Here is a 10,901-nt window from a genome sequence, read left to right as displayed (position 1 = left end):
CTGTGTAGAACTGAGACCAAACACGTTTTTATGTGCTGATTCAAGCTGGACTGCTCTGTGTGTTGATGTGCATCTTCTCCTTCGCTGCAGCTCTTCCTCCCAAGCGCTCCCCAGCTCAGACTAATGCCAGGCCCACAGCTGGCAGAGCTGCCCGTGGCTCCACCAAACCTGTGTGCAAGACCGAACCTGAGCTGGAGAATCAAACCGGTGAGCTGCTCGTCATCCTCAGAGGGGATGTCGCAGAGGTGGAAGCATGCTGTTGACGTGTTTGGAAAACTTGACAGTGGCTGCTTGATTCGTGCATCTTTATTTGTTGATTTATGGAAAACCACAACTCTGTGTGCCAAATAGTTACAGTTTCACTTGATGTCTCTTTTGAATCGTACAGCAGTGGAGGAGGAGGGAGCTGAGAAAGAAAAGTGTCACGTGTAAGTATATCTTTAAAAAATGACTTGATCATCGCAAGCACTAATGGTTGAACGTGGTGCTGAAGTTGGATTGTTTTTACTACAAAATCTAATTTTTTTGGTAAATTTAAAAAGTAAACTTGTTTCTTTCCTAACGCTGTTAACTTAAAATATAATCTTTAATTATTTAATTAAAAATGTGATGTTGCCTCCAGGTGCTGGTGGGGGAAAATAATCGAGTTTAGTTTGATGAATATTCAAAATATAGAAAATCAGTTGTCATTCCTGGCCTCAAGATGAAACTTACGTCTTTACTGCTGGAAAAGGACTTGTTTGGGAGGAGGTCTGGGAGAAATCCTCTCCTCTGAACAGCTTGTCAGCGCAGCTTAGGATGGCGAAGATGCATCTGAACGTACAAACGTGACTTGAGTATAAGCTATCCTTTCCTGTGAAAATGCAACATGAATGGTTTTTGCTGAAACCAAGCTGAAAATGTTTCATCGCTGAACTGTTCATGTGAGTTGAATTTACGGCTGACATTTACTGAAAGCAGCAGAAATGTAGGATAAACGAGTAGAATGAGATGAAACGGCCAGAGAGAGGCTGAACAGATGACAAAGAAATCTGAAATTGGCAACAAAAAAAAAACTGAAAGGAGGAGGGGAAAAGTAGCTGAAAAGGCTAAAAATGCTGAACTTAGCAGAAAGGCTAAAAGGTGCGTAAAAAGTTTAAATTATTAGAAGCAAAAAAGACTGAAATTAGTGAAAACAATAGTTGAAATGTATCTGGAAAAAGCTGAAAAATAGCAGACGGAAGGTGAGATGAGCTGAAAAACGCTGCCGTTAGCACAAAGAAGCAGAATAATTCTGAAGAACTAAAGCTGAAACGAGCAGTAAAAGGTTTTAAACGGCTCAAAGGATTTGAAGAGAGCTCCGTTCAATTTCAGTGAGAAAAACAAAAACACAAAGCCAATTATTTCTAAAAGTAAAAGTTGCACAAATACCGACACTCACAGCAGGAATGTTCTGAAGGAGCTGAACGTTTTGAGACGTGAATTGTTGAAATGAAACATTTTCAGAACGAGCTGTGTGCTGAAAAACAGAACTGAATGACTCAGAAACATTCAGAGTTAAAACATAAAGCGGTTTGAACGTAACACTCACCGTGTCTGCTGAAAATCCAACTTGTTCCACTCGAAAACGACTCAAAGCAGCCGTGGAGGTGGAAGGATGATGATATGGGCTTGTTTTGCAGCCTTACAGCCGTGAATTCCTCTGGGTATCAAACCATTTCCAGACCTAAACGTGAAGCTGTTTGGCAGCCCGTGTTCAAAACCGGGTCAGGAAAAAGATCCAAACCTGATCCAGATGAGAAATCTGTTGGAACATCAATGTAGATCCTTAAAAGACTAATTCATTTACACAATCACGACTCTGTTTTATATCCTGAGTTATAAGTGTGTGATACATCCTGTTATTGTTTATTTAGGGTTTTAAAATGTTCGCTTGAAGTCCAGATCTGTAACGACACAGTGGTGCACGCACTTGTTGTCCTGTCTCTTGTTACAGGAGTCATGCTTTGATTAGCATTAGCAATAAATGCTACACGACAAGACAGGTTTTATGACATCATCACCTGAATGCAATGATTTGTAAAGAATCTTTCAACTGAGACTGGCTCGAAGACCATATTTAAAAATTACAATAATAAATGTCAGAAGCTTGTTTTGAAGCTGGAGAGTTTTCTGTTTTCAAAAGACTTTTTTATTGTAAATAATTTGTAACGTATGATCACCAACGTTGAAATGATTAAAATTTTGTTCATAAGGTTTTTAAGCAGCGCTGCTGCTTCTACAGATTTAAATCAATTTTCTAGTGCACACACAAAATAAAATAAAAAAAAACCCACTTTGTCAAATAGAACTACTTTCTCTGGGCTGAAACTTACCTTTGCTTTAAGGTAATAAAGATTATTTTTTAATTTTTGAAGTTTCACACCTCCCTTTCACAAGCCAACATTTAACTTCTGCCACACATACACGAGCCCTCGTTTTGACCCCATGAAGAACCGATCATTAAAACTTGCGTTCCCTTATAGTGACAAGAAGGAGGAGGAGGAGGAGGAGAACGAGGAAGATGCTGAGCAGGTCCTGGATGATGAAGACGCTCTGTTTCAGGATGACCCTGATGATCTCAACTATCGGCCTCTGAGCCAGAGGTAGACTGGCGTCGCTTCACGCTCTGCAGAACACGTGAACGCCTGTTTAACGTTTGGATTGTTTTCCAGTGGTGCAGAGGAGGAAGAGGGTCTGAGTAGTGATGAAGATCTTTCTTTTAGAGACGACTTAAATGACCAGAGCTATGACCCGAGGGATGAAAGGTTTGTGTGTGTGTGTGTGTGTGTGTGTGTGTGTGTGTGTGTGTGTGTGTAAAAGATGGAGTTTATCACTTTTTTTCTTATATTAAAAAAAACTAGTCGAACCTGTTTTCTTATTAGATTGGTGTTTTCTCAGGGACGTTCCTAAACCAAAGCGTAGAGCTCCTCCAAGACAGAAGGAAAAGAAGGACAAAGACAAAGCGCCCAAGAAAGAAAAGGAGGCGGCTGAGATCAAGGTGGAAGGCTCAGACAACTTGGAGGACGTGCAGGAAGACGTTAAGCTGGAAGAGGAAATAACCGACGATCCCGATGGACCCAGGAAGTAAGTGTGGTGCCACACGGTCATCGTTCTAGATCTAAACGGTTCTGTCTAACTTTAGTTCCTAAACTTCACTTTGTGATGTGGAAGTCCTGCATCGATCTAAAACGTCACCTTTTTTTTTTTTTTTCTCGTAAGGAGAGGTCGCAGGAAAAAAGACGACAAAACGCCTCGGCTGCCGAAGAGAAGGTGAGGCGAGTCGGGAGTCGTCGTTTCACATCATTTATCTAAAGCTTTGTAGAGTGCTGTGATGGTTTTATGCTCCCAACACATTCACGAGATGGGACATTCACTGAACTGGTTTTGTCACTCGTTCAGGAAGAAACCTCCTGTCCAGTACGTTCGCTGTGAGATGGAAGGATGTGGGACGGTGCTGGCTCATCCTCGCTACCTTCAGGTTGGTCTCAGCGGCCACTCGTTTCCCTCTGGTGGTTTGGGCCTCGGTCACACGTTCCTTATTTTAAAGTGGGACAACGGAGAACCACCTTTAACTGAACGTTTCTGAATCATCCTCTCGGTTCAGATTCGTTTTTCTTCTGTACGTTTTTCTGCACACAACTCGTTCTGCAGTTTCTGTTATTTCAACAATTCACGTTTCAAAACGTTTGGCACATTCAGAACATTCCTGCTGGGACTTTTGGTATTTGTGCATTTTTTACTTTTTGAAATATTTAGCATTGTCGGCCATGTTTTTCTCATTGAAAATGAATGGAGCTCTCTTCACACCCTTCGAGCTGTTTACAACCTTTTACTGATCATTTCAGTTTTTGTTCTGGTTCAGCTTTTTTTTTAGTTCAATTCACTTTTTCAGCCACTTTTTATGTATTTTTCTACTTATTTTAGCCTTTTTTCTTTTACTAATTTCAGCCTTTTGTACTTTGGTCTAATGATTTCACATTTTTATGCGCCTTTCAGCCTCTTCTTGTTAATTTCAGCTTTTTCAGAAAAGAAAAACGGCTTCTTTGAACCTCTTAATCTGAGTTCAGAGGAAAAGAGTGGGTGAAAAATTTGGCACAACTTGGAGGTTAAATAATATCGGGACGAGAGCTCCCTTCTGTTCTCCATGCATGCTCTTTAGTTTTCTGTGTTCTCTTCTTTGATGAAAATGAGGAGGAGTTTCGCTCTAATGTCCTCCTTCAGCCAGTCCTGACAAAGGCAGGAGTGAGCAAAATGTTTTATTGCACTGATGCAATCTCTGCTGTATTCAACAGTAATCTTGTGTTTTTTAAAGATTCAACCTTAAATGAATGTAATCCAAACACCCAATAAATCTGTTCATGTTTATTATTTTCAGACAAATGCCTAATGTCCTAATTTAACAGAAGCCTTTCTAAATTTCAACCAAACGCGTCCGACTCCTGTTCTTTATTTTCACAGCACCATATAAAATATCAGCACTTGCTGAAGAAGAAGTACGTTTGTCCTCACCCTTCCTGTGGGAGGCTGTTCCGCCTGCAGAAACAGCTGCTGCGTCACGCAAAACACCACACAGGTACACACGTTTGATCCCCGATCATTCGGAGTGCTTTGAAGCGGAAACAGTTTAATATCTGTTTTTATTTTTACTTCTAGACCAGAGGGATTACATCTGTGAGTTCTGCGCTCGTGCCTTTAAGAGCTCCCACAATCTGGCCGTGCACCGCATGATCCACACCGGAGAGAAGCCCCTGCAGTCAGTCTTTAAAGGTTTTTGTTTTTCTTGTCTTTATTTTTTCAAAGTTCATTTTTGTTCGTCTTCTGTTGACTGCAGGTGCGAGATCTGCGGCTTCACGTGTCGTCAGAAGGCGTCCCTCAACTGGCACATGAAGAAGCACGACGCTGATGCCACCTATCAGTTCTCCTGCTCCATCTGTGGGAAGAAGTTCGAGAAGAAGGACTGCGTGGTGGCCCACAAGGCCAAGAGCCACCCGGAGGTTCTGATCGCTGAGGCGTTAGCCGCTAACGCTGGTGCCCTGATCACGACGCCCGCCTCCCTGCTGGAGCTCCCAGAAAACCCCGTACAAGCCGAGGTCACCGCCATGGAGGTGAGCCACGGGCAAGAAGGTCACGTGGACCAGCTGGGTCCGGATGGGCAACATGTGAGCCACATGGTCCAACAGGTGAACCCTCAGGTGGTTTTACTGGGACAAGACCAGAGTCTCCATACGATGCAGGTGCCGGTAACTATTGCCCTGTCCCCAATCGACCCCCCTTCTCCAGCGGACAGCCAGCATCACCTCCAGCTCCAGATGCCCATCCAGTTCGTGCAGACCGCCCAACAGGTGCAGCAGCCCCACATCCAGCAGCTGACCCTCCACCCCAGCCCGGTGGTGACCCAGCATCAACCCCAGCTGCAGCCTCTGCAGCCGTACCCCTCCCATCCGCAGAGCCAGACACAAATCCTGCAGATGACCTTCCAGCCGGTCAGCCAGACCCACGTTCGTCAGATCCCCATATTAACCTCCTCCCAGCAGCTTCACACCCTGCAGCCAGCTGCTCCAAGCCCCCCTCTGCTGTCCACCCCCCAGCAGTCCCAGGACCCAGCCTCCACCAACACCGACTGCTTCATCCTGGACAATCCGGTGCTCTCCTCTTCGTCTCCGTCAGGCAGCTCCCTCCAGCAGACGGAGGGGGTCGGTGAGTGCGGGGTGGTCTGGGAGCAGACGGGACAGGGGGGAGTTCTGTCTGAAAGCACTGAGAGACACATGCAGCAGATGATGTAGAACACAGAGCTGTAGATGTATACCTGACACACTGCAGGTACATGTAGGAACCCCAATATAAAATGTACCGTTCACTCAGTGTCACACTTGGTAGCTGTAGAGTCTGTATCAGGGAAACAAGTTTGTTTGTGTTGTTTCTTTGTACATGTTAGTCCTGGAACTAGCTGTTTGAGTGTGTATATTCACAAATGTAGGTTGCAGTTATGCAAATATGTAGCCCACCTCTGAGGAGAACACGGTAAATCACAAGACTCATAATGTGTGGCATCAAATAAGATGCAATAATTTATAAAACTGATTGACATTTTTGAATTACTCAGTATGAGGTGAGATAATTCAGCTTACAGCACTGGACAGCTTTTCTTTTATTGCCTACTTTTCTTAGAGAAATTAAACACATTAATAAAAGATTACGGTTACAAATATAGAGGAAATGTGTCAGTCCCTGGATGAAGGACTAAAATCAAACGTTTGTGGACGATCCAGAAACATTAGTGTTCATGAGTTTGTGTGAAGCAGCTAAAACAATGACAAAAACAACAGAAACCATTTGTCACTAACTTTATAGGTGTTTTTTAAAAGCAAAGCTATGTAGGATGTGATAATCTGTCACGTTAATTTGTTTGAGCACAACCACATCAACCTGTCCGTTTATAATCTGTAAATAAATGACCTAACATTTATCATGTCTGATTAAGAACTTTGATTTTAGCAGAACGGTGAGATTTAATGTTCTCAGTCGGTTTGTTTTTAATGTCTTTGGGAACCAGAATGTAGTCCGTGTGTGTAGGACATGAAGACATAATGTTGAACCGAACCAGCTGCAGATGGAAGTAATGTCTGGTCCAGACCGACCATCGTCAAACAAAATGTCCATCAGGACATGGCGTACTGCTTCAGAGTTCTTTTAGGAGGAATCAAAGTGTTACTCAGTCCCACCCTCCTCTTCTTCGTTTGCTGCTGCTCGGGTTCTTTGTCGCTTGATTCCTGCTGGAGGCTCCGGGGACCTCCACCCGCTGACGGAGCTGATGGCTCTTCACTCACATCTGGATGGGAGTCACTGAGATTACCTGGGGTCTGGAGGTCACTGTCGTGGGCAAACTTGCATTTGATGCCAAACCTGCAGCGGCCATCCTTCCTGTAGGACACACAGACCCTTTTGCCTCCTATCTGGGAGGGTCTGGCCTGCATCGTGAGGGGCACGTGCTTCTGCAGGGCGCTGAGTCTCTGCTCTGCACGAGCCCTGAAAGGGTTGGCGAACACACTGCTGTCAGAGGAGGCGTGCAGAGACGGAGGCGGCAGCCTGTTGGCTGTAGGAGAGCCTACAGAGGGCGCAGAAGATGCCGGAGGAAGCGATGATGAAGGCTCTGGGTCTGAATCGCTTGACGCTGAACCAGACTCCAGTAAGAAGTTGCGAGTCTTTTTAGCAATAGCATCGTCCTCAAGTGAGCTTGAGAAGGAAATAAAATTATCCAGGTTAACTCCGTGCTACTGTGTGACAACTTGTATTTGTGATAAATCGTCTACTCACCAAGTTTTCCCAATGTTTACATCCTCCGCCTCTTCCTCGCTGTCAGAAGACACTCCGTAGCTGACCAGGGAGTTCATGCTGAGGCTAAGCTAGTTAGCTTAGTTAGCTCGGTGTCACTCCAAAAGGGCTGCAGTGACGATCCTTAACAGCGCTTCCGCTAGAGGAACTATAGTTATTTATGATGGTAACGTAACAGCAAAGTATACTCTTAAATGTATTTATCTTCACAGGAAACCTCAGGATGGCTGCTGTTCAGCAGCTTTGCATTTAGATTAAGGTGTTCTGCAGCAGCGCCCCCTGCAGGCCAGGCGTGGAACTGCAGCTTCCCGCTTTGAACGTTTCTTTGATTTATTGGTTTAAAATTTTGTTTATTTTTTTTAGGTGGGGAGCATAGCGTAAAAAAAAACCCCAGTAATCTCATTTATTTAGTTTTTATCTAATACATATTTTGAATAAAGAAGTTCCATAGTGAATTTAAATTCAATCCATTTTATTTATTTATCCAGTTTAGAACCACTAGACTGAGGAACAGCTTCTACCCTGAAGCTGTTAGACTCAAATCTCAATCAGGATTATCAGTGTGAGGGAAAATCCTTGTAATGCCACTTTGATTAATGATATGGGCTGCGGATTATCCATGCTGCTGATCTCATGCTGCTGATTATTTCATGCTGCTGTATTCATTAGTACTCATCTCACACAGACTCGTTCGTGCTGCTGTTGTTCGGCGTATTGTTTCTTTTTATTGTATTCTTAGTTTAGCGTATTTCTTAGTTTACATCTTAGATCCTTAATACTGTTTCTTTTACAATTTATATTCTTCCTGTTGTTGGATGTAACTGGGACCCTGTGTACACAATTTTGTTCCACCTCGTGTACCACATGCGACGTGAATGACAATAAAGAACCTTGAATTCTTATATAGTGCCAAAACACAACAGAAGTTATCTCAGGGTACTGTAAAGAAACCTCCACATAGGCCTACATTATAAATACCAGTTGCTAAAGTTATCTATCTAAGGAAGAAAGGAAGCAGCAGATTGTGTTGAGTCTTCATTTCATCGCAGTCTCTCATCTTGAACAAGCGCAAAGGCAACAGTGGAAAGAAAAAACTCCCTCATAACAGGAAGAAACCTCCAGCAGAACCAGACTCGGGACAAGCGGCCATCTGCTTCGACCGGCTGGGTTTGAGAAGAACAGGAAGGAGAAACAGACACAGAATGTCAGGTCCAGAATGGAGGTGAGCAGGTCCCTTCAGAGGAAAGGAAAAATAAAAAAACACATTAAACAATTACAAATGCAAGCTATTCAATTGATGAAATTAGGCCAATTTGTCATCTAAGCCTATAGCAGCATAACTAAGGGATAGGTCAGGAAACCCAAGCCAACCCTATAGGATTTATCCAAAGGCAAGTCTTAATCCCAGTCTTAAAACTGGACAATGTGTCAGCCTCACGGACAGAAACTGGAAGTTGGTTCCACAAGAGAGGAGCCTGATAACTGAAAGATCTTCCTCTCATTCTGCTTTTGGAAACTCTAGGAACAACAAGTAAACCTGCAGTCTGAGAGTGAAGTGTTCAGTTGGTAAAATACCCAAGTCAAGTTTATTGTCATTGTCATCATATGTGGTACATGAGGTGGAACAAAATTATGTACTCAAGGTCCCAGTTACATCCAACAACAGCAAAAAAAGTATAAAAAGAAACAATATATAAGGATCTAAGATATAAACTAAAATATATGCTAAACGAAAGGCAAATGGTATGCTAAAAAAACTAAGATATACGCTAAACACTAATAATGTAAAACAATACAGCGTATCAACAGCAGACTGAACATGAGTCTGTAGTGAGCAGATGGGTATGAATGAATGCAGCAGCATGAGATAATCAGCAGCACAGATAAAGTGATATCACCAATTAAAGTGTCATTACAGTGATTTTCCTGGTTAGAGATTCATGAGTCTAACAGCCTCAGGGTAGAAGCTGTTCCTCAGTCTAGTGGTTCTACACTTAATGCTCCTCAACCTCCTTCCTGAGGGGAGCGGGGCAAAAAGTATAGACACAAAATAACGCAAATAGAAACAAATGACAAGTAAGGATACTGTACATTAAATTAAAAATGTATCATTTTAATTGTCACCTTGTCATAACTGTAGTTCACATTAAAGTCAATTTCCATGAAGCTGATGTACAAATGAAGTTAGATATTTTAACGTCCGATTGTTTAAAGCTCAGAACATGTTCTCGGTTTTTAGTGATACTGATTTTTTTTAAACGGGAAAGCAATAGTAATCAGTCACAGATGGTTAAATTCAGACAACAAAATGAAAAACGAGGATTGCTTCTCTAACGTGGAAGGAACTGGAATTAAAAGGTTCAGAGGTAACTTTCAGCACGAGTGAATTTCCAGTTAATAAAAGATACCAAAAAGGAAATTACTTGGAGGAGTAGACAATATGTGATAATACTTTTATGTAGTTTGTGTGCTTTTTGTTTCAGGACATCCTGTACAATAAAACATTTAGATGAACTTTGGCATGAAGGCACGGATCTGTTGAGCAATAATGATCTAGTAGGACGCACACAGTTTTTAATGAGCTGAAGTATAATTTTTTATAAGTGTGGGAGGATTTACAGACCTTGAATTGCTCAAGCATCTGTTTAGATAAAAACACTTTAATATAGCTGCTGTTGCTGAATGAGACCCTGATGGATCAACCTGTAGAAAAGGGAGAGTTTCAGCAGCTTCCGTTCTCCGTCACGTCTTTTCACAACAACTGGACTCTAATGTGACAAGTGCAGCACTTCCAAACCCATTTTTATCATCCTTAATTCTAAATAAAGCAGGTATTTTGTAATATCGCTCCTCTCTCTCTCTCTTAAGGTGTCTGCAATGTCTGGCAGGTTTGTATGTAATTGCTCTTTTGGCTGAGAGCATTGTAAAAATGGCAGAATGTAACAGAACTGAACTGAAGGTGGCACATCTGAATTTAATGACATCAGCGAGCACTGTGGAAATGAAATCCACACGAACACACCGCTGTGTAAAAAACAGCCTTTATGAAGGTACAGAGGTAAGACGACGTGCTTTAAGGGTACGCCTGCATTTTGCCATTTGTTTCAAAACGACAGCATCAACCACTGCACCACTGGATCAACAAAACTGCTGAAGGACAAAGAGGGGGTTGTTGATCTGGTCTGCCTGCCACGAGTCCTCTCATTGAATATATGTTCTGCTTTTCCTCCCACAGACCAAAAACATGCATGTTAGGCTGACTGGTAACTCTAAACTCTCTCTAGGTGTGAGGGTGAATGGTTGGTTGTCTCATTTGTCTCTGTTTCCCTGTAATGGACTGGAGACTTGTCTAGAGTGTCCCCCGCCTCTTGCACAGTGATGGCTGGACATGGGCACCAGTGACCCCCATGACCCGAAAAGGAGGGTAAAGATAAAGGATGGATGGATCTAAAAATAGGACAAATTGAAAGAATGGAGTCATTATAGAGACAACAGTTTAACTTCTAACATTCAGTTTTGTTAGTGTTTCCAGGAAATGTCCTATACAT

At 42.7% G+C, this 10,901-nt stretch overlaps 1 protein-coding gene across 1 annotated transcript; it reads left to right on the top strand.

Moving 5' to 3' along the window:
* Positions 1–2,426: 2,426 nt before the first annotated feature.
* On the top strand, positions 2,427–5,804 carry LOC119407507 (zinc finger protein 692). The gene is made up of 8 exons (XM_037674331.1): positions 2,427–2,624; positions 2,694–2,786; positions 2,920–3,105; positions 3,241–3,291; positions 3,421–3,499; positions 4,480–4,594; positions 4,675–4,774; positions 4,853–5,804. Exons 1-8 carry the CDS (start codon positions 2,467–2,469, stop codon positions 5,802–5,804), a joined length of 1,734 nt encoding a protein of 577 aa, XP_037530259.1. The 5' UTR covers positions 2,427–2,466.
* Positions 5,805–10,901: the final 5,097 nt, after the last annotated feature.

The sequence above is a fragment of the Nematolebias whitei genome, chromosome 3, assembly GCF_014905685.2.
Source record: "Nematolebias whitei isolate Nwh7 chromosome 3, NemWhi1, whole genome shotgun sequence".
Classification (NCBI taxonomy): Eukaryota; Metazoa; Chordata; class Actinopteri; order Cyprinodontiformes; family Rivulidae; genus Nematolebias; species Nematolebias whitei.
The sequence above is the reverse complement of the archived record's forward strand: the minus strand, read 5'-3'. Positions and strand labels throughout refer to the sequence as shown.